This window comes from Panthera leo, chromosome C1, assembly GCF_018350215.1.
Source record: "Panthera leo isolate Ple1 chromosome C1, P.leo_Ple1_pat1.1, whole genome shotgun sequence".
Taxonomy (NCBI): domain Eukaryota; kingdom Metazoa; phylum Chordata; class Mammalia; order Carnivora; family Felidae; genus Panthera; species Panthera leo.
Window position 1 is genome coordinate 212321199 of NC_056686.1, and position 23697 is coordinate 212344895.

At 42.5% G+C, this 23697-nt stretch overlaps 1 protein-coding gene across 4 annotated transcripts; it reads right to left on the minus strand.

The window, feature by feature from the left end:
• Nucleotides 1-886: 886 nt before the first annotated feature.
• Nucleotides 887-23178, minus strand: LOC122226770 (general transcription factor II-I repeat domain-containing protein 2-like). Of its 4 annotated transcripts, XM_042950496.1 has the most exons (7): nucleotides 20395-20441; nucleotides 17538-17763; nucleotides 16108-16194; nucleotides 13016-13140; nucleotides 11796-11919; nucleotides 4392-4549; nucleotides 887-3430 (listed from the first exon to the last, which is right to left on the minus strand). In XM_042950496.1, exons 5-7 carry the CDS (start codon nucleotides 11804-11806, stop codon nucleotides 1683-1685), a joined length of 1917 nt encoding a protein of 638 aa, XP_042806430.1. In that variant the 5' UTR covers nucleotides 11807-11919; nucleotides 13016-13140; nucleotides 16108-16194; nucleotides 17538-17763; nucleotides 20395-20441; the 3' UTR covers nucleotides 887-1682. The 4 variants fall into 4 exon arrangements, 2 of the variants coding, with proteins under 2 accessions (XP_042806430.1, XP_042806431.1); XR_006205756.1 differs by lacking the exons at nucleotides 887-3430; nucleotides 11796-11919; nucleotides 20395-20441 and adding an exon at nucleotides 22916-23178 and having other exon boundaries at nucleotides 4470-4549; XR_006205757.1 differs by lacking the exons at nucleotides 887-3430; nucleotides 11796-11919; nucleotides 13016-13140; nucleotides 16108-16194; nucleotides 20395-20441 and adding an exon at nucleotides 22916-23178 and having other exon boundaries at nucleotides 4464-4549.
• Between the last annotated feature and the right edge of the window lie 519 nt (nucleotides 23179-23697).

Consider the following 23697-nt stretch of genomic DNA (forward strand, 5'->3'; position numbering starts at 1 on the left):
CCCTGTCCCCTGCCCACCCCCGCCCCCATGCTAAAAGCCACCGGTAAATTGTAGGGAAGAAAAGTCACTGGACAAAAATCATCACTTAAAGGACAGAGGAAGGAGAGGGCCTGAGAAGAAGCATTCCGAGAGGAAGGAGGAAAATGAGAGTGAGATTTCAAGGAGAGGGAAGGGAGGAGAGTGGTGGCAAATGGTGCAGAGATTAAGGTCAGATCTAGAAAGCTGAGCTTCTTCATGCTCCTTAATGGTCCCAGAACCTCTGCCCAAAGGCTGTCCTGAGTGTCATCAGACGTAATCTCCCATTCCTTCCCCAGAAAACAGGGTGTTTCTCTGGCCTTCTCAGAGCCTGGCAGAACAGAAAAATCAATCCTATGGCTTATGCGACGCCAAGAGAACTCACCCTGGCTGCCAAAGGCCCGTCAGTACACATCTGACGCAATCAGATAAACTCAACTTTGAGCTTGGAAGACTGATAGATGCTTAGGATTTCACTGTTAAGAGGGGAGGGGGGAAGGAGAACAGAACACAAAATGATTCAGACATAACGGACTCAACCATATAAAATAATTCATAGGAAGTGAAAGGAAACAAACATATTTAAATATTTATAGGGGTTACCTTTGGTTGTTGACATTATAGACTTTTCCCTCTATTTCTTTATAGTTTCCAAATGTTCTACAATAAGTACATTTCACTTTCATAATTGGACTATTTAAATTTTTTTTTTTTTTTGAGAGAGAGAGAGAGAGCGAGCGAGCACAAGCAGGGGAAGGGCAGAGGGAGAGGGAGACATAGAATCCTAAACAGGCTCCAGGCTCTGAGCTGTCAGCACAGAGCCCGACATGGGCCTCGAACCCACAGACCGTGAGATCGTGACCTGAGCCGATGTTGGACGCTTAACCAACTGAGCTGCCCGGGCGCCCCATAATTGGACTATTTAAAATACAGTGTCTGTAACAGTGAGCAGTCATGTCCCAATTTCACAGTGGAAAAACACATTTTGGGTCACAGACCTTTGTAAGGGGCTGCTGGTACCTATGGGCCTTCTCCCCAGAATGATGCTCATAAGCTCTTCCGCACACGGACACCTCATTCTGCATCCCCTTGGGGGCGGCCCTGATGGGGAGGAAATGCCTATCCGTGCCTGTGAGAGGCAGAATGGCTGTGGGCCCAGCCACAACTTCTTCTAATGCTGACCAACAACATTGAAATTTCAAAGAAATGTGTAAATGCAAAATGGAAGCACCAAAAGAGAAGCCGAGGGGCCAGTATTGGCTATGCGGTCCCAGCTCTCTCCAGGGAGGGGGCTGAGTCTGTCATCCTTGGGGACAGAGCTGCTCTAGGCATCTAAACACCCCATTCATCCAGCGGACTCCCTGGTTCACATCCCCGGTTCACAAGTGCCTTTGGGAAAAATGCGATTGCTTCTAGGGCAGAGGTTTACCAACGTGAATCACTCTTCAGGGCCAGAAAGGTACGGCAGGGGAAAAATAAACGGCCAAGGTATAATCAAACGTTATTTTATACGTGATAAGATACAAACGTAGGATGCCAGAGATTGTGGTTTAAATTCGACAGTGAACAAATACAATTTGGAAATAGAAATAATCAAAGTCTCATAATGTATTACTCCTTAGATTTGAAATCCAAAACGTGACACTCCTATCTTAAGCCCCGAGGTGTCATTCGACGCCAGGGTGTGTATCTGGTGCAGCAACGCGCCGCAGGGAAGTCACCCCTGAATCTTTTAACTGGGGGCAATACTTAGTAGTTTTCTGTTGTCTCATAACTGAAAATAGCTGCTCACAAACGTAGGTACTTCCAAACATGGACAGAATCTTTGCACAATGGTTTTTATATTTAGGGTAACCATTCCCAAGGTGTTTGTAGAATTCTGGGATTCCGACACAGTCGTATTTCGTTTTCAGTATCGTGTTGCACTGTAGTTCAATAACCTCCATCTGTAGCTCCTCGCTCACGTTGTTAATATTAACTGAGAAAGGTGAACTGAACAATGTCAGCTCGTTTTCATAAAGTTTGAAATCAGAGAACCGTTTTTGGAACTCAGTCTTCAACTCTTTAATTCTGGGAATATAGTTCAGGCCATCTCTTTCATTTTCGGAAACTAATTTCAGCGTGGGGAAGTGGGCCAGATTGTTCCTTGCCAAATGAGTCTCCCAAAGACACAGTTTCATTAAAAACGAGTGAATTGAGTCATACATCTGCGTAACCACTTGTGAACGCCTTTGCAGGGAGATATCCAACATGTTTAGGTAAGTCATAATGTCAACCAGAAAAGCTAAGTCTTTGACCCAATCTTTGCTAGTAAGCTGGGGAACAGGTTTTCCTTTAGAAGACATGAAAAAATCAATTTCTTCCAACAGTTCGAAAAACCGCCTTAACACCATGCCACGACTCAGCCACTTAAGTCCCACGGAGAACAAGCTTCCATACTGTGCATCTAACTCACTGAACAAAGCACTGAACTCTCTGTGGTCTGAGCCATGGGAACGTATCCAGGTTATGGTGTGAATTACTATGTCCATGACATGATCCATTTTTAACTTTTTAGTGCAAAGTGACTCCTGGAGAATGAGGCCGTGCACAGACTTAAGCTCTGTGTCTTTGCAAAGCCCTGACACCTTAGATTTAAGTTCTGTAACAAGTTGTTCAACACCAACCAGTGCAGAATTGCCATCGGTGCTAACACTGACTAATTTCGACCAGTCTACATTAAATTTTTTAAGACTTTCCTCAACACATACAAATAATTCGTTTCCTGATGAGGTGCCTGTCATGGGTACCATGTCCAAAAGCTCTTCGGTCACATCAAAAGTTTCGTCAACACCACGAATAAATACAGCCAGTTGGGGGGCATTATCTACATCAGCCCCTTCATGAGCTGCAATGGAGAAAGCCACAAATGATTTACCTTTTCCTCGCAACTTGTCCTGTAAGTTCCCAGCCACATCGCCAACGTGCCGCGGAACAATATTAGCACTTAGTCTTATGTTCGCAAATGCGTGTCTCTGTTCAGGGCACATAATCTCCGCGGCACTCAATAGACATTCCTTTATAAACTCGCCATCTGTAAAAGGTTTGGATGCCCGGGCAATTTTCTCACTTAATACATAACTGCATTTCATAGCAGCATCACTTATTTTATTCACATTCAAAAGGACATCGTGTTGAAATTTCAGTCTTTTTTTCAGCTCATTTAGTTTTTTATCACGCATCTTTTCTGTATATCCCTCATGGTTCCTGCTGTGGTTTGTTTCATAATGGTGTCTGAGGTGATACTCCTTCGACACAGACACGCTTTGTTTGCATATTAAACACGTAGGGACATTCTTTACCTCCACAAAGAAATAGGCTCGCTCCCATTTTTCTTGAAATGTGTGGCTTTCTTGTTCTAGCTTCCGTTTTCCCACTTTTGAAAGAGACAAATGCATAAGAAATATTAACATGTCACCTTCGCTAATGCTTTGCAAGAAAAAAGTACTGACTCTATTTTTGCAAAGTGTAAGTGTGCTGTTCGCTCCTTCAGTTAGGGAAGAACTTAGTGAATGGTGGGGGTTGTAGTCAACAGCTAAGAGGAAGCCTCTGATTTTCCTGTGCAGACGACTGCAGACATGTAGGAATGCAGCCCCAGGGACACCAGATTTTCTGATGCAGCAGCAAAAGAAGCTGGAAATCCAGATTTCTATGTGAAATTTCTTGATTTTTAAAAATATTCATAATAAATTGTGGGGTTTTTTCTCCCTGTAAATACTGTAGCAGCCATTATGACTACTCACTAGATTAGGCAGATTAGGGACTCGTTTGGGGTCTCTGGTTTAAACCTGACAAAAACTCTACTTGAAGAGAATTAAATATCTAATTTCTGAAACCACAGCTTTACGAACCTGTCCAAACACAATCCTAGAGAGCCCCCAAGAAGGGGAGCTAAGCTGATGTATCTCAAAGTGCTGTGTTTTTGCAGACTTCAAGGTTACAGTTAACTAGGACAATACTCATTAACTTGATCTGAGGAGGACTTACCCATTTTTAATACAGGGAGAAATTGTATTTAAGTGTCCCTATCCTGAGGGGCGCTGGGGGGGCTCAGTCAGTTAAGCATCGGCTCTTAGTTTCAGCTCAAGCCACGATCTCACAGTTCGTGAGTTTGAGCCCCGCGTCGGGCTCTGTGCTGGCAGCGTGGAACTTGCTTGGAATCCTCTCTTCCCCTCTCTCTTTGCCCCTCCCTTGCTCTCTCTCTCTCTCTCTCTCAAAATAAATAAACTTAAAAAACAAAAAAGTGTCCCTATCCTGATTCCAGCCCCTCTCTGGGGAACCCGGCTGACAACCCGACCCTGGCAAGTTTCAGTCTACGGAGCTTTAGCGTCCCTTACTTCTCCGCGTGCTGTTCTTCCAGCCTCTCTCTTCTTGGCCTTGACTTTTCTCTCCAACAGGGTCCAGAGCTATGGCAAGCCCTCCAATCTTTGTTCCTTGCTTGTCTTCCAAGGCCCTCTCTGCATCAGCCTGTGATCTGAAGTCAGCATAGGCGATCCTGCAATTGTGGGGACCGGGTGGAGGGGAGAAGAAAGCATAGTCAGCATTCAGTACTTTTGGCTTCTGAATTAGTAATACACATACAAGATTCAAAAGGCAAAAGGTAGAAAAGGATATGGTGCAGTGTGCCTTCTGCCCAATTTCTATCCTCAGAGGCAACATGCTGTACATATAAAAGCAAATGTACACATATACACACTCTATTTTTGTTAATGTTTTTATTTATTTTTGAGACAGAGAGAGACAGAGTGCGAGCAGGGGAGGGGCAGAGAGAGGGGGATACAGAATCCGAAGCAGGCTCCAGGCTCTGAGCTGTCAGCACAGAGCCCGACGCAGGGCTCAAACTCATGAACCGTGAGATCATGACCTGAGCCAAAGTTGGACGCTCAACCGGCTGAGCCACCCAGGTGCCCCACACTCTATTTTTTAAAGCTTTACTGAGATATAATTCATGTATCATAAAACTCATCCATTTAAAGTGCACAGTGAGGGGGCGCCTCGGTGCCTCAGTCGTTGAGCGTCAGACCTCGGCTCAGGTCATGATCTCACGGTCTGTGAGTTCGAGCCCCGCGTCGGGCTCTGTGCTGACAGCTCAGAGCCTGGAGCCTGTTTCGGATTCTGTGTCTCCCTCTCTCTCTGGCCCTCCCCTGTTCATGCTCTGTCTCTCTCTGTCTCAAAAATAAATAAACATTAAAAAAAAATTTTTTTTAAATAAATAAAATAAAATAAAATAAAATAAAATAAAATAAATAAATAAAGTGCACAGTGAGGGGCACCTGGCTGGCTCCATCAGTGAAGCATGTGACTCGTGATCTCCAGGTTGTAAGTTCAAGCCCCATGTTGGGTGCAGGGATGACTTAAAAATAAAATAGCGTACAACGACTTCTAATGTAGGTATAGAATTCTATAACCATCATGATAATCTGATTTCGGCAGATTTTTATCATCTCCCAAAATGCCCGTCAGTGGTTACTCCTCGTTCTCCCAAGTCATTCCCAACCCTTGGCCCAACCACTATGCTATTTGCCTATTCTGGACATCTCCTACAAGTGGGATCACAGGACCGTGCAATCTTTTGTGAGTGGCTTCTTTCACGTAGCCGAATGTTTTTCAGATTCTCCATGTTGTAGCATGTGTTACTATTTCATTCCTTTTTATGACAGAACGGTATTACGTTGCATGGAAGAACCACGTTTTGTTTATCCGTTCATTTGCTGGTGGACATTTGGGGTTGTTTCCACTTTGGGGCTAGTAAGGATGAAGCCGATATGAACATTTGTCGAAACGTGTGGATATACGCGTTCATTCCTTTTGGGTGCGCACCTAGTGGCAGAATTGCTGCACCATATGGCAACTCTATGTTTAACGTTTTCGGAAACCGCCAAACCGTTTTCCAAAGCAACGGCACTAGTTTACGTTCCCGCCAGCAACGAACGAAGGTTCCAAGTTCCCCATATCCTTGCCAACACTTGTTACGGCCTGCCATTTTTTATAGCCACTCTACTGGTTGTGAAGTAGCATCACACCATGGTTTTGATTTGCATCTCCCTAACGACTCATGTCGAACATCTTTTCATGTTCTTATTGGGCACTTTTACACCTTGTTTGGAGAAATGTCCATTCAAGCGCTTTGTCCATTTTTTTTAAAAATGTTTATTTGTAAAAAATGATAAAAATAAAGATGTTTACTTATTTTTGAGAGAAAGAGCGATCGCAAGCAGGGAGGGGTAGAATGAGAGGGAGAGAGAGCATCCCAAGCAGGCTCCACATTCAGTGCAGAGCCCGACGTGGGGCTCGATCCCACACCTTGTGATTATGACCTATGCTGAAATCAAGAGTCACACTCTTAACCGAGTGAGTCATCAGGCACCCCAAGCCCTTTGCCCATTCTTTAATTGGGTTGTCTTATTATTGAGTTCTAAGAGTTCTTCACATATTCTGAAGATAAGTCCCTTAACAGACACATGATGTGCAATATTTTCTCCCAGTCTGTGGAGTTTTTTTGTATAGTGTCCTTTGAAGTACAAATGTTTTTAATTTTAATAAAGCCCAACCTGTCAATCTTCCATCACCTGTGCAACACCCTAACCTAAGATCACAATGATTTACTCCTGTGTTTCTGCCACAGTCTTGTTTTAGCTCTTCTGTTTTAGGTCTTTGATCTGTTTTTAACATTTGTGTTTTGTACACAAAACACAACTTCCATTATATTTTTACATAAAAAGTAGAACATCACACACACTGTTCTATATTTTGCCTTTATATTGGAGATTATTTCCCATCAGTACACAAAATGCTGTTTCACTTCTTTTTACAACTGTATACTAGAATATCTTTTGGATCTACCAGAAAATTTTAGTCAGTTTTCTATTGACAGATATTCAGGTCAATTCTAATTTTGCACAACCAATTTTGTAACACATTATGTCACACTTGTCTGACTCTATCTACAGGATAAAACAGCACGTGCGACTATAACAGATACTAACTCATCTCTATAGAGACTTCACCAATATATCCCTTCTACCAACGAAGTCCGAGCATGCCAGTTTCTCCAACCCTCTAGCACTGTGGTGATACATTTTTTGATCTGTGAACATCTAACAGGTAGGAAGTTGCATCTACATTAAATTAATTAAAATTACATTTTTTTTTAAAGAGTAGACTTTTTAAAAAAAAATTTTTTTTAATGTTTATTTATTTTTGAGAGAGAGAGAGACAGAGCATGAATGCGGGAGGGTCACAGAGAGGGAGACACAGAGTCAGAAGCAGGCTCCAGGCTCCAAGCTGTCAGCACAGAGCCCGACGCGGGGCCCGAACTCAAGGACCGTGAGATCATGACCTGAGCCGAAGTCAGACGCCCAATTGACTGAGCCACCCAGGCGCCCCTTAAAATTACATTTTAATTAACAATTATTTTAGTATGAATGAGGATGGGTGTCTTATGTTCAAAATTCCTTTTGGAATGCAATCTGGTGCAGCCATCTGGAAAACAGTATGGAAGTTCCTCAAAAAACTAAAAACAGAACTACCCTACGACCCAGCAATTGCACTACTAGGCATTTATCCAAGGGATACAGGTGCGCTGTTTTGAAGGGACACATGCACCCCCATGTTTATAGCAGCACTATCAACAATAGTCAAAGTATGGAAAGAGCCCAAATGTCCATCGATGGATGAACGGATAAAGAAGATGTGGTATATATATACAATGGAGTATTACTCGGCAATCAGAAAGAATGAAATCTTGCCATTTGCAACTACGTGGATGGAACTGGAGGGTATTATGCTAAGTGAAATTAGTCAGAGAAAGACAAAAATCATATGACTTCACTCACATGAGGAGTTTAAGAGACAAAACAGGTGAACATAAGGGAAGGGAAGCAAAGACAATATAAAAACAGGGAGGGGGACAAACCAGAAGAGACTCTTAAATACAGAGAACTGAGGGTTAGGGAGGGATTGTGGGAGGGGGGATGGGCTAAATGGGTAAGGGGCACTAAGGAATCTACTCCTGAAGTCATTGTTGTACTATATGCTAATTTGGATGTAAATTAAAAAAAATAAAAAATAAAACAAGTTAATAAAAATAAATAAAATTTAAAAATAAAGGAAAAAGATACACATAAAAAAAAAATTCCTTTTCTGTGACCTACCTGTTCATACTTTGCCAATATTTTTACTGGATTGTTGGTCTTTTTCTCATTGATTTGTAAGATGTACTTTATCAACAAAATTAGCCCTCAGTTGTTTTTTTTTCATTTCTTTAATGTTTATTTTTTTTTGAGAGAGAAAGACACAGTGTGCGTGGGGGAGGGGCAGAGAGAGAGGAAGACACAGAATCCAAAGCGGGTTCCAGGCTCTGAGCTGTCAGCAAGAGCCTGACGCAGAGCTTGAACTCATGGACTGAGAGATCATGACGAAGAGCCAAAGTCGGAAGGTTAATCGACTGAGCCACCCAGGCACCCCTATTAGCCCTCAGTTTTGATAGAAATTACAATTTTTTTTTCCTGGTTTGTCACTTGTCTTTTGACTTTGCTTAAGGGATTTTTTCCCCCACACAGAAATACTTTATATTTATGCAGTCAAACTTATCTATTCTTTTAGGGCTTCCAGGATTTGTGTCACACTCAACGGGTCTTCCCCTGCTGAAGATTAAAAACAAACAAACAGCAGAGTCCAGCTGGTTCAGTTGGAAGAACATGTGACTCTTGATCTTGGGATTGTGAGTTCCAGCCCCCCATTGGATGTAGAGATTACTTAAAAATAAAGTCTTTAAAAACAAATAAAACAAAAACATTCTCCATGTCTTCCTCTAGTACTTTATGATTCCATACTTTCAACGTAAACCTTCATGAACCTGTACCTTACTTCGGTGAAAGATAAGTAGAAAGGATCTGCTGAGTAAGAATATGCTTGAAGAATGTACCACACTCGCTTCTGACATAGGTATTAGGCTTTATTTAATACGGCCATGGATTCCTTGGCTTCCGCTATCTCCCCTTTATAATAATTCTTCATGTAAAGGAATGATTCTGAAGACTTAAGTATATGTAATCAAAACTTATTTAAATATCATTAGAGAAATTCTATGGTTTTTGGCAGCAACTTTTTGTTGTTTTCCAGTGTTTCTGACTGTAAGCATGGCAGAGTCCCCAATCTCCTCACAGAAAACACTGACAATAGCTAATTGCTAACAATATGGGATTCATCCTTTCAGACTTGTTTTCTGAATTGGTAGGATTCTTTTCTAGAGATGTTATTCAGAATATACTGGTATAGACTATTTTAGAGTTTACCTACTCCAACAATTTTCACTCAAATGTATCTGTAACTCTGATACGCCAGCTGCACCTCATTAAGAATTCCTCCAAAATAGGCGCCTCTGAGTGGCTCAGTTGGTGGAGCATGGGACTCTTGATCTAGGGGTTGTAAGTTCGAGCCTCACAGTGGGTAGAGATTACTTAAAAATAAAGTCTTAAGGGCTGCCTTAAAATAGGGGTACCTGGGTGGCTCAGTAGGTTAAGCGTCCAACTTTGGCTCAGGTCATGATCTCATGGTTCATGGGTTCAAGCCCCACATCAGGCTCTGTGCTGACAGCTTGGAGCCTGGAGCCTGCTTCAGATTCTGTGTCTCCCTCTCTCTCTGCTCTTCCCCCACTCAACGTTCTGTCTCCCTCCCTCAAAAATAAACATTAAAATTTTTTATTAATAAAATTTTAATGGGCACCTGGATGGCTCAATTAAGCGTCCAACTCTTGATGTTGCCTCAGGTCATGATTTCACGGTTCATGAGTTCAAGTCCCACATAGGGCTCTGTGCAGATGATACAGAGCCTGCTTGGGATCCTCTCTCTCCCTCTCTCTCTGCCCCTTCCCCACTCATTCTTTTTCTTTCAAAATAAAAAAACTTAAAAAAAATTATCAAAATCTTAAAAAAAAAAAAAAAAAGAGGGTTGTGTGGGTGGCTCAGTCAGTTAAGCATCTCACTCTTGATCTCAGCTCAGGTCTTGATCTTAGGGTTCTAACTTCAAGCCTTACATGAGGCAGTTTTGAGCTTACTTTAAAAAAAAGGGGGAGGTGGTGATGGTGCCGGGGTGGCGCAGTCAGTTAAGCGTCTGACTTCCACTCAGGTCATGATCTCACAGTTTGTGAGTTTGAGCCCCACATCGGACTCTGCGCTGACGGCTCAGAGCCTGGAGCCTGCTTCGGATTCTGTGTCTCCCTCTCTCTCTGCCCCTCCCCCACTCATACTCTATCTCTCTATCAAAAATAAACATTAAAAAGGTTTTTAAAAAAGAGAATTCCAGGGGAGCCTGGGTGGCTCAGTCGGTTAAGTGTCCGACTTCAGCTCGGGTCATGATCTCACGGTCCATGAGTTCGAGCCCCGCGTCGGGCTCTGTGCTGACAGCTCAGAGCCTGGAGCCTGCTCTGGATTTTGTGTCTTCCTCTCTCTCTGCCCCTCCCCTGCTCATGCTCTGTCTTTCTCTGTCTCAAAAATAAGTAAAAACATTAAAAAAAATAAAAATTAAAAAATTAAAAAAAAAAAAGAGAATTCCTTTCAAAATACATCCTACTCCATCCTTTCTGATTTCACCACATTCACCCTCTTACTCTACCAAAGCCTAGATACGTAGTGCTAGTGTTTCATTAATTATTACAACACAGTTCTTTTTAAAAAAAAATTTTTTTTAAATGTTTATTTTGGAAGGGACAGCACAAGCAGGATAGGAGCAGAGAGAAAGACACAGAATCTGAAGCAGGTTCCAGGTTCTGAGATGTCAGCACAGAGCCCAGTGTGGGGCTCGAACTCAAGAACAGTGAGATCATGTCCTGAGCCAAAGTTGGAGGCTTAACCAACTGAGCCACCCAGGGGCGCCCCCCCACTTGTTTGTTTTTTTTTTTACCGATGATGGCTTTAAGGTTGTTGTTGTCTTTTTAATATTTATTTATTTTTGAGAGAGAGACAGAATGTGAGCAGGGGAGAGGCAGAAAGCTAGGGAGACAGAATCTGAAGGAGGCTCCAAGCTCCGAGCTATATTAATAGAGGCTAATGCGGGGCTCAAACTCACAAACTGTGAGATCATGACCTGAGCTGAAGTCGAATATTTAACTGAGCCCCCCAGGCGCCCCTGTTACAACATAGTTCTAACGGGCCAATTCAATGCTTGTTTGGCCACCTGTCCAGGCAATTCACCAAGTGTGCTGTTTTACTGGAGTCAGCCCTGGAGAGAGAAGAATGGAGATGATCTATGACTGAATTCTTCCAATCTTCAGTCTCGAACTTGGTAGCATAAGCCTTCATTTCTCAATGACACCACTACAGTTTTCTAGAAACTTCTGACTGTCCATTTATGATGCCCCCTTCAGTTTTTTTTATTCTCTTTTTTCCTTTTTAAAAAATTTTTTTAATGTTTATTTATTTTTGAGAGAGAGACAGAGAGAGAGTGCAAGCAGGGGAGAGGCAGAGAGAGAGAGAGGGAGACACAGAATCTGAAGCAGGCTCTAGGCTCTGTGCTGCAGAGCCTGATGCGAGGCTTGAACTCACAAACCGCAAGATCATGACCTGAGCCACCCAGGCGCCCCTGCCCCCTTCAGTTTTTTATGCCTACTGGTAGAAAGGTTGGATAACTACTCTTTTGTTTTCTAAAATCAGGCCTAAGTGACTTGGGAGAATGTAGTGAAATTCTGTTATGTCTGAACCCAGTAGAAATACATTGTTTTTCAACACCGGTACAAAACACACCTTTTATTCATCCCATCCTTGCTCACCAATCTGATTTGAAAGGCATCCTTAAACACTTCTTTTAACTCATGCTGAGTGACTTTATCAGGCAAGTCCTTGATCAAAAGTGTTTTGGTATTTCGAGCTATATAACACAAAAGCATATTTTCAGTCTGAGTTCAGATCTAATAAGCATCAAAAGTTCTACAAGGGAGGAAAAATACTTCTCCAAGAGTTAGGGAGTGTTAATAGCAATACATAGTCCTTCATTTAACAAATGTTTGAACACACATCTGGGTGAGGGCCTATGCTACATGGTACATGAAAATACAGGTTTCTACTCTCGGGAATGTGGCTTTAGAGGAAAAGGCTAGCAAACATACAGTCACATAATTACAAACTCTGATAAGTGCTAAGAAGGAAAAGTAAAAGGGAAATGAGAACATCTAGTAAAGACTTAACCTAGGGGCGCGTGGCTGGCTCAATCAGAAAAGCATGCAACTCTTGACCTCTGGGTCGTGAGTTTAAGCCTCACATTGAGTGGAGAGATTACAGGAAAGGAAAGGAAAGGAAAGGAAAGGAAAGGAAAGGAAAGGAAAGGAAAGGAAAGGAAAGGAAAGGAAAGGAAATCCCCCATACTCCCCCTCCCCCTCCCCAAAAAAAAGACTTAATCTAGTCTGGAAGGGAAATTTTTTCTGATCTGAGGAAGTGACCTTTAAACTGAGATTCTGTGGATGGGCTGCAGGTGGTCAGGGACTGAGTCCTGCAGAGAACATTATGGCAGAGAAGGAAAGATACATAATGACAGAGAGCACTGTAGACAAAGGATGCAATGACAGGGAAGGTGAGCCAGGCAGCTAGAGCACACAGGGTGAGAGCAATGCAGATAAAGTTTGTGCTGTGGAAGCAGGTGACCTGGTGGTAACTAAGTACTTGTACACAATAAGAAAGAATCTAATACTACTAGTTCCTGACCCAGAGTCTTCTAGATACACAGTTATCTATAATGTTTACTTATTTTTGAGAGAGAGAGACAGAGTGTGAGTGGGGAAGGAGCAGAGAGAGGGAGACACAGAATCCAAAGCAGGCTCCTGGCTCTGAGCTGTCGGCACAGAGCCCGACGCGGGGCTCGAACTCACGAACCGTGAGATCATGACCTGAGCCGAAGTCGGCCGCTTAACCAACTGAGCCACCCAGGCGCCCCCACAATTATCTATAAATAAATTACCTTGTTTACATACCTTTCTTTACTTCCTTTCCTTTTGGTTTTCTCAATTTAATTTCATTCCCAAGGACCTTTGTCTCACTAAGTTTCAAGGCTTTTCCCTGATCATTAGCAGATTTAAAATTCACATAACCAAATTTCCTACAGAGATGTAAAAGGGGAAAAAAGCACCAAGTAAGATCAAGAGGCACATGACTTCTGGTTGGCTAGTCACACTGGATGTGAAAGTGGAAATCAGCACTGAGTCATTTACAATTTAAAACTAAGGCTCCACCAACCAGCAATAAGAATGCCAATAAAGTAACCAAAGGAGTGGTTCTCACCTATAGGCAAGTTTGACAATGTCTAGAGACATTCTGGCTGTCACAACTGGGGGAGTGCTTCTACTACTCAGTGGGGAGAATCCAGGCACACTGCTACAGAGCCTGCAATGAACTGGACAGTCCCCCACAAATTATCCGGCCCAAAATGTCAATAGTGCCAAAATGGAGAAAGCCTGTTCTGGATCAAGGGATGAAGTCAGTGCAAATTCACCTGCTGAAATCTTTATTAGTTTTCTGTTTAGCAACTGACCAAATTTAACCAAAACCTATAGAAAATGAAGTTTAAAAGTAAGGTTTTGAATTTTTGTTTTAAGAAAAATCCATGTGCATTCGTAAATTAGAACAAAAATATCACTCCTAATGAGGAATGTATTAGCAAACCCAAGGGCTATTACAGAAAGATTTTTTTTTTTTTAACGCAAAAAGGGTTCTTATTTATTGCAAATTACAAACAAACAGTTAACAAAAACCGTAAGAGCGATGTGACAAAAGTTGTGGCGTAGGCTCTGGAGCCAGAGTGCTGGGTTCAACTCCGAGCTCTGCCACTTTCTAACTGTGTGATGTTGGGCACATTACTTAACTTCTCTGTGCCTAAATTTTCTTTGTGAAATGGGAAGAACAGCAGTAATTACCACTGAGGATTGTCTTAACAGGTTCAATGAGTTAATAGAAATAAGGAACGAAGAACAGTGCCTGGAACAGTGAGTGCTCAATGAATGTTTACTATTATTATTATTATTTTTTTTTAATGTTTATTTATTTTTGAGAGAGAAAGAGACAGAGTGCAAGCGGGGAAGGTGCAGAGAGGGAGACACAGAATCCGAAGCAGGCTCCAGGCTCTGAGCTGTCAGCACAGAGCCCGACACGGGGCTCAAACTCACAAACTGCCAGATCATGACCTGAGCAGAAGTCGGATGCTCAACCGACTGAGCCACCCAGGTGCCCCTGTTACTATTATTATTTTTTGTTTGTTTTTACCTAAGACAGTCTGAGTACTATAAAATATGCTCACACCCAGGGAATATGCTTCTGATGAAAAAGAAGTGAGAAAGATGAAATTCAACTTGGCAAAAAAAGCAGAAGTGATACAGAACCTGTATTTGCCACCAAAGCGAGGGGGCTACGATTAAATGTGCAGCTTAGTTTAAAATAATTCTGGGCAGGGGCACTTGGGTGGCCTAGTCCATTAAGTGCTGGACTTGGTTTTGGCTCAGGACGTGATCTCACAGTTCATGAGTTTGAGCCCCCTTCGGGCTCCAAGTTGACCGTGCAGAGCCTGTTGGGATTCTCTCTTTCTCCCTCTCTCTCTGCCCCTCCCTTGCTTGTGCTCTCTCAAAATAAATATATTTAAGAAATAATAAAGTAAAATAAAATAATCGTGGGCAAATAACATCACTCACTGTAGAAAATCATGGAAATATGTTTCTGTAAAGACAAGGAGAATCTCGGGATTATTTTAACATTTCAATCGGAAAAATGGGATAGCAATTTAATATGATGGATTTTTTTAAATAAATTTTTTAAAATTTATATTTATGAGAGAGAGAGTGCATGCATGTGAGTGGGGGAGGGGCAGAGAAAGAGGCGGGCAGAGGATCTGAAGCGGGCTCTGTGCTAACAGCAGAGAGCCCAACATGGGAACTGAACTCATGAACCATGAGATCTTGACCTGAATCCAAGTCAGATGCTTAACTGACTGAGCCACCCAGATGCCCCAATACAATGGATTTTCTAAGAGCCACTGAAAGATTTTAAATATAGTAGTCCCTCTTATTCGTGGTTGCAGTTATCCACAGTCAATTGTGTGGTCTGGAAGCAGACAATCCTCCTTCTGACCTAGCTTCAAAATGTCAACAGCACTCTAAAGCGAGGTCACAATGCCTATACCACGCACCTCACCCCATCTCATCACGGAGGCATTTTGTCATTTCACAGCATCACAAGAAAGAGGGTGTGCATAGCAGAGTAAAAATATTTTGAGAGAGACAAACCACATTCATGTAACTTTCATTATAGTATACTGTTACGTTTGTTCTATTTTGTTGTATTGTTGTTCATCCCTTAGTGTGGTTAAGTTATAAATTCAACTTTATCACAGGTATGTTGTAAAAGAAAAAACATAGTATACGCAGGGTTCAGTACTATCTGTGGTGTCAGGCATCCACTGGGGATCTTAGAATGTTTGCCCCGCGGGGCAACGGGGGCCAGAGACTGCCAGAGACTGATGTGAAACCCCACTAAAGGGTGAACAGCAGGTAACAGAAGGATCCGATGAGACAGAAGTCTGGTAACCCACAATGAAACAGAAAAACACGGGAACTCGTAATTTCTCCAGGGATAATAATGCTGGGCTGATCGACTCAACATTCTTCATCTATCAGTATTTACCTGGACATGCCAACTCTGACATCAACCACTGTGAGATCATTTTTAGCAAAAAACTCACTGAGACCAGTTTTTAGTTCAGCAGCGGTTTTTTTGAAATTCAGGTTCCCAACAAACAGTCTGAAAGTTACAGGTGGTTCAACTGCCATACAAAAAGGTTAAGAAAGAAAGAAAGGAAGGAAGGAAGGAAGAAAAGAACTCAAATAAACAGTTCAGTAACAATGATGCTAAAAGAAAACTCCGTTAAAGTTTCTGGCATATTGTAACGCCAAACTGCAAAAAAAATCCCCTTGTTTATCACTTGGGCTTTCGCCTTGTCCACAAACATCAAATCTACACTTAACCAGTATGCAAGTCTCCATGTTTTGTCTTGTGCTTTAAAACACAACAAACAAGTTACCTTCCAATCTCTGTTTTTTGATTTCAGGGAAAGCCTTCTGTTTAGCCATCTCCTTCTTCCATTTATCAGGTGTTTTTTTGATAGGCTCTGTGGGCAAAAGCCAGAATACTATATTTTTAATGATCTGTCTGTACCACTAATGAGTAAACCGGAAGCTTTTACTCTAATCACAAATATCATACCTATGGTATGTCTACTCTTCACAAAACACATAGGTTAGATCTGGTCAGAGTACTTGTGAAAGCATTTATAAACTAATCAGAAAGTTCTTCAAGTTCCTAAAAGAAATCCAACAGCCTCTGCCCAAGGGCTTCCCTTACAACCTGAATTCCTTGATACGGGCCACCCCTCTACTGAACTGATTTAGGTCATTCTGACCTTCCTCTTCCTCTTCTTCCTCACAGCCCTTTTCCTCAGTCACTGTCCCCAACCCCTACAGGAAGAGCTTTCTCCCTCTGACCCATGTAGAATACACATCTTCTTTTTCAGATTCTAAATGAAAACCTACCTAATCAATTAGACAGACTTATTAAGAATGAGAATAACAGGGGCGCCTGGGTGGCTCAGTTGGTTAAGCGGCCGACTTCAGCTCAGGTCACGATCTCGCGGTCCGTGAGTTCAAGCCCCACGTCGGGCTCTGGCCTGATGGCTCGGAGCCTGGAGCCTGCTTCTGATTCTGTGTCTCCCTCTCTCTCTGCCCCTCCCCCGTTCATGCTCTGTCTCTCTCTGTCTCAAAAATAAATAAAAGGTTAAAAAAAAAAAAAAGTTTAAAAAAAAAAAAGAATGAGAATAACAAATTGTTCTTTCAGAAAAACTTCCCATAAATCTGGCTATAATGCACAAACCAAAAAAAAAAAAAAAAAAAATTCACTGCCACTTTAACCTCTTATTTTGAAATAACTTTAAATGCATTGCCATTGTATTTTAATAAAAATATAATAATTACTTATTTGGAAGCAGTATCTTTTTTTTTAATTTTTAAGTAATCTCTACACCCAACATGGGGCTCAAACTCACAACCCTGAGATTCAGAGTCATATGTTCCACTGACTGAGCCAGCCAGGCACTCCTGGAAGCAATACAATTTAAAATGTTACATAGATTCCATCAAGACAAAAACAAAGTCACTGAGAATTAAGTTTGGGGGACTATTAACGCACGTGGCTCACGGCACCACGACAGAAACAATCAATGTATAATGTTCAGTGAAAACTGATTCTGGTCATGGGGACAGCAGAGGTCAAATGTCCACTGAGATTTCCTCCTCAATGAAGCCAGGCCTGAAAAATCAGCCAGGGATTGCCACGGCAACTTTCTGAAGGGGGGTATCTTCGCAGAACGCCTCTAACAGCAATGTGGAAGGACACAGGGCTGACCCTTGCTATCTTGTAGCCACTAGCCAGGAACGCCTCTGGAAGAGGACTCGTTACCTTTCTCATCTTGGCCCAACTCCGTGTTCTTATCTTCTTCCTCCTCATCGTTCCCACTTCTCTTCTTGGCACTCCTCCTGTCTTTTGGCAATTTGGCCCATGTGGCTGTCTTCCTGTGTGGTGATGTTAGTTTCTCAGCAACCACGGGAGCCAGAGACGTTTTCCCCCCGACTTTATTTTCTGGAGCGGTAGTAACCTTCCCACCATTTTTCTGAGGGACGACAGCCTGGAGGAGAAGTAGCAACAATGAAAGCAGGTCCTCCCCCTGCCCAAGAGGTTACAGCCACATATACAGTCAGCAAGGGCAAGATTTGGTCAGGCACATTTGTCAATGTCTATGTTGATCTGAGATGAACTTCTCAATGTGCAGTAAGAGAGCTCCCAGCGCCACCTGACGTGCTCGTCTTAAGAAAAAGGAAAAGAAAAACAAATTCCTAGACTTCACTTAGAGTTATCCAATCAGAATCTTTACAGGGAAGGAACTAGTTTCTAGGAGTATCCAAGCTACTGCCCTAGGAAAATATGCCAAGTCAACTACTGTTTAGATGGCTCCACATGCCTTTAGAGTGCCAAATCTTTGCATACAAATATACATCAGAGTGAAGAGCCTCCCACAACAGACGACTAGAACATACACGGGAATGAGAGCCAAGCCCCAAACATTGAGTCTCATGTTTTCTAATTATACCATCAATTCCCACCCCACGGCTACTAATAACTGGGCATGGTATTATAAAATTAGATACCTAAAGATGACAATTTTAGTAAAGCACTGAATGCAGTTTCACCATACACAAAAGAACAAGATGGGCAATTAAGAGAAGCACTGTCTTTATCTTGCCAGTGCTACCTAGAACCGTGTCATAATACAGGGAAGGCATTACTGGTGTTACGGGCTGAACTATATCCCACTAAAATTCATATGTCAAAGTCCTAATCCCCAGCATCTAAACATATTACTGGGGGCGCCTGGGTGGCTCAGTCGGTTAAGCATCCGACTTTGGCTCAGGTCATGATCTCACCGTCTGTGGGTTCGAGTCCTGTGTTGGGCTCTGTGCTGACAGCTCAGAGCCTGGAGCCTGTTTCGGATTCTGTGTCTCCCTCTCTCTCTGCCCCACCCCCACTCATGCTCTGTCTCTCAAAAATAAATGTTAAAAAATTAAAAAAAAAAAAAGAATATTACTGTATCTGGAGACAGGCCTTTAAAGAAGTAATTAAGTTAAAATGGGGTTGTTACACTGGCCCTAATCCAATATGACTGCTGTCCTTATAAGAGATTAGGCCACAGATGACAGACGAATGACTACATGAATAAACACCGAGAAAGCAGACATTTACAAGCCAAGGAGAGAGGCTTCAGAAGACCAAACCTGCCAACAGCTTGATCTTCAACTTCCAGTTTTCAGAACTGTGAGCAAATAAACTTCTGCTGTTCAGCCACCCAGTCTGTGATATTTTGTTAAGGCAACCCCAGCAAACTGGTGTGTATATATATATATATATAACCCTCAATCCACATCATAGGAAGAGATAAGTACATGTGATTAGCATTACTGATTATGAACACAATTTATAGGCAAGCAGATGAGGGGGACCAGTGCATCTGGCATGGTAATGATGTGGGATCAGGGAAGTTAGGTGAAAGAGATTAGGGTTTTATTTTATTTATTTTTTAAATCTATTCGTTTTTAGTAATCTCTATACCCAACGTGGAGCTCGAACTTACAACCCAGAGATCAAGAGTCACATGCTCTACTGAGCCAGCCAGGTGTCCCAAAAGATGAGAGTTTTAATGAAATAATTTCAATGAGCCAGCTTTAGGTTCTGGTTACCTTAAAAGTTCATCTAATTGCAACAGTATTACTACATGCTGCACTAATCAAGGATTATAAGAACCACACTTTAATGACCAAGGGTGACCAGTGTGAACAGTCGAGAACCACATTACATGCTTACCAGCCTAAGAAAAATATTATGTGACTACTCCTGTTTTCCTCTAAGCTACCAGAGTCTGAGTTCCAAAGCAAAAGTTGCATTCACCAATGGGAATGCAAGCTGGTGCAGCCACTCTGGAAAACAGGATGGAGGTTCCTCAAAAAACTAAAAACAGAACTACCCTACAACCCAGCAATTGCACTACTAGGCATTTATCCACGGGATACAGGTGTGCTGTTTCGAAGGGACACATGCACCCCATGTGTATAGCAGCCCTATCAACAATAGCCAAAGTATGGAAAGAACCCAAATGTCCATCGATGGATGAATGGATAAAGAAGATGTGGTATATAGATACAATGGAGTGTTACTCGGCAATCAAAAAGAATGAAATCTTGCCATTAGCAACCACGTGTATGGAACTAGAGGGTATTCTGCTAAGCGAAATTAGTCAGAGAAAGACAAAAATCATATGACTTCACTCACATGAGGACTTTAAGAGACAAAACAGATGAATATAAGGGAAGGGAAACAAAGATAATATAAAAACAGGGAGGGGGACAAACCAGAAGAGACTCATAAATATGGAGAACAAACTGAGGGTTACGGGAGGGGTTGAGGGAGGGAGGATAGGCTAAATGGGTAAGGGGCACTAAGGAATCTACTCCTGAAGTCATTGTTGCACTATATGCTAACTAAGTTGAATGTAAATTTTAAAAAACAAAAAATAAAATTAAAAAAATAATAAAATAAAATAAAAAGTTGCATTCACCAAGAACCTTCTGGCTGATCGGTATGGAAAGCTAATGCAATGTATAGTGACCATCATAATACATTAGATGTTCTCTTAACTGTGTCTAACCATCATATAACATATCTATGGCTAGATTAAATGACAGTCTCAATTCCAAACAGGACTTACTAACTTGCCATCCATGAAATGCCAAGCATGTGTGGCTAGCAGGTTCCTCTATGGTACTCAAAATACACCCAGGCATTTCTGTTCCATATGGCTAAAGTATATCCTTAAAAAGCATCAATTGCGTTTGTTCCAAACCTGCAAGTGACCATCGTATTTGCAGTTTCAATTACATAACCAAATCATACAAACCAATCATGCAGAAAGTAAGTTACTAAATCTATGAAAACCAAGTTGAATGCTTTGGACATATTAGATAAAGCTTAAAAACCTGTAGTCAGGTTAGGTGTGGGTGAGCAGCCATAAAAGGATGGAAAAAATGGTAAATATGTAGGAGTATTCAAATCGCTTTACTAGTAGTCTTTCTGGTTTTCTTTGCTCTAAAGAAACAAACTTGGGGCACCTGGGTGGCTCAGTCGGTTAAACATCCGACTTTGGCTCAGGTCATTATCTCGAGGTTCGTGAGTTTGAGCCCCGCGTCAGGCTCTGTGCTGACAGCTCAGAGCCTGGAGCCTGCTTCAGATTCTGTGTCTCCCTCTCTCTCTGCCCCTTCCCTGCTCATGCTCTGTCTCTCTCTCTCAAAAATAAAATAAGCATTTAAAAAAAATTTAATAAAAAAAAGAAACAAACTTCAGGGCGTCTGGGTGGCTCAGTCAGTTAAGTGTCTGACTCTTGACTTCAGCTCAGGTCATGATCTCACAGAGTTCAAGCTCCACATCCGGCTCTGTGCTGACAGTGCAGAGGCTGCTTGGGATTCTGTCTCCCTCTCCCTCTCTCTCTGCCCCTCCCCCACTCACGCTGTCTCTCAAAATAAGTAAAAATAAACTTAAAAAAAAAAAACCTTCAAATTACAGAAGATGCACTTATGGGTGTACTTTGTACAGGGAAGACAAATTATTCCAATACTGAACCCAAAGTCAAAGACAAAACCTTAGTCCCACATCAAAGGATTGGTAAATGAATATATATTTAATGTTTTAAATTAAAATCAAACGGTATGTATGGATAATTTACTTTTGATTGATTAAAACAACTACTAGACTGAATAGGGCTGAGGAAAGTTTCTTTTATACAACTGGTTGCTCAAAGTGGACAATAAACGATTGTTGACTGCCTCTTACAACGAATGCTTGGGGGGAAGACAAAAAAAAAAAAAAATGAGCTGGGAAGGGGTAAGGGCTTTGGATTCTGCAGAACCATGGATAATCCTGGCTGTGTCTCTTATTAGTTCTAAAACCATGGGCAAGTTAGTTAATGGCTACATCTGTTTTCCCATCTATAAAATGGGGCTGATGCCGCCTGCCTAATATGGTCACTTAATGCATTAAGCCCGAGCACAGTGGCTGCAGACATGAAACATTCACTATTCATTAGCTGTGTCCTCACTCATCCACCTCAGTTCTTTCAGGACTTAACTTAAACCCGTCCATATTCAAATGCTAATACAGAGGCTCCCAGCCAGAAGCAGAGAATGTAGTAGGGACCTAAACGTTTGTCAAAAGAATAAATATGGAAACAGAGATGTTTGGCGGGCAAACAAACTAAAGACATTTAATGGGGCAGTCTGACAAATCAAGAGATTTCCTTTCAAGCCAGTATTTCCAGGCAACCAATATCACTTTTCAAACAAAAAAAACACTTTTGCATTCCCCCGAAACAAACCTCACTTCTCACAACGTATCATTATTCTTTTTACAGGACGCGGGTAGTTGACTCCATAAGATTCTGTTTGGAATTTCTGCATCCATGCTCATGGGAGTGGTCTGTAATTTTTTTTTCTAAAAGTGACTGTCAGATTTTAGCACTGAGTCTAGAGGGTGGGCTTGTGAAACTAGTCAGAAAGTGTTCAGGATACCACTTTTGGGATTAAACAAGGCAGTTTAACTGTTTTACTCTGGATTCTGACAGTAGGAAGTCATTATGCCATGTGCTGTATATATAATTACCTCATCTCTACTTCCATCGTCTGACATCTCATCTTCCCCATATTCTATGTCCTTTGGAAAAAAACTCATTTTCTTCAGTTCATCTTGCTTTCTTTCCTGCTTACAATGGACAAGATTATTAGGCTCATCACAGGGCCTTTGACATTCCATGCTAGGTACCTTTTGCCTCTAGTATCTGCAATAAGTTTCAATTTGCAATAAATTCTATTTGTAAGAATTCTACTTGTAATAAATTTAGGCCTTATCCTAAAGTTAGTTATATTTGGAATATTTTGCTCACACTGGGGAGTAACAAAATATATCGAAAAAGATAATTTTTGGTAAATGTCTGTAGGTCAGATGTCCCATACCGTGATTTCTGCCAAAACCTAGAAATGGTAACTCCTCAAGGTATTAGGCAAGCTTCCAAGAATTCCTCCCTTTCCCTCTCATCGGCTCCCTTCACCACGCGTTTTCAAATAATTTCGATGTTTTTAAAAATTAATTCCACTACCAACTGCTCAAATGAAAGCACACCGGGCCAAAATAAAGCCCCCATACAGGTAAAAAATCAGTACCTACAGTTCAAATGTCTTTACCTTTCCAGACTGAGAACTCAGTGTTAAGTAGAGCAGCGTCCATCTCTACCTCCGTCCAAATTTACAACACAAATGAGGAGTCTCGCACCAGAACCTAGAGCCGCCACTTCTCAAGTTAACCCGCACAGTCTGGTCCCTCCTTTACAGGCGACTGCGGGGGTGCGGCCCCGCCCACCCAGGGCCCAGCGAGCCACCGCGCACTGCAGAGCCGAGCAGGAAGCCCCTGGCGCCAGCAGACCCGGAGCGCCCTCCCAGCGGCCGCCCAGGACTCTAAACCCGTGCTGAACGCTCTCCGGAAGGAGACGGAGCCCTCGTGCCTCCGCGTCGGCCAATCAGAGCCCGCACAGTCTCTGGGCCAATCCGAGACGCGGGCCCCAGGAGGAGACTGAGAGCGCGAGCCTGGGGGCGGGGTCTCGAGCCAGGGCCACTAATGCCGCGCCTGCGCACAGGGCGGACATCTTGGTTGGTTTTCGTCGGTTTTCGTGGGCGGTTCAGGTTGGCAGAGTAGAAGGTGCAAGTCCTGTTAGGTTTGGGGACCTGGCGGGTGGTCCCACGTCCCGGTACACCCTTGTCGGTGGGTCCGGAGAAAGTGAATGGCAGTCATAAAAGCAGCCACTCGTTGCCCGCTCGTGAGCAAGGGTAGATAGGTTCCAGGCGCTCAGTTAACCCGGTGAGGCCGCCACCTGCTCGTAGCCGAGAGGGAGGCGCAGGGCATCAGAGGCTGCGACCCGACCGGAGGGATTGGCGGACGGTCTCTCGACCCCGGGCACCGCCGCCACGCC

Coding starts and splice junctions, on each gene's coding strand:
- LOC122226770 (XM_042950496.1), bottom strand. Junction 3,431..4,391: donor GAAGAACAGCACGCGGAGAA/GTAAGGGACGCT, acceptor CTCTTTCAAAAG/TGGGAAAACGGAAGCTAGAA.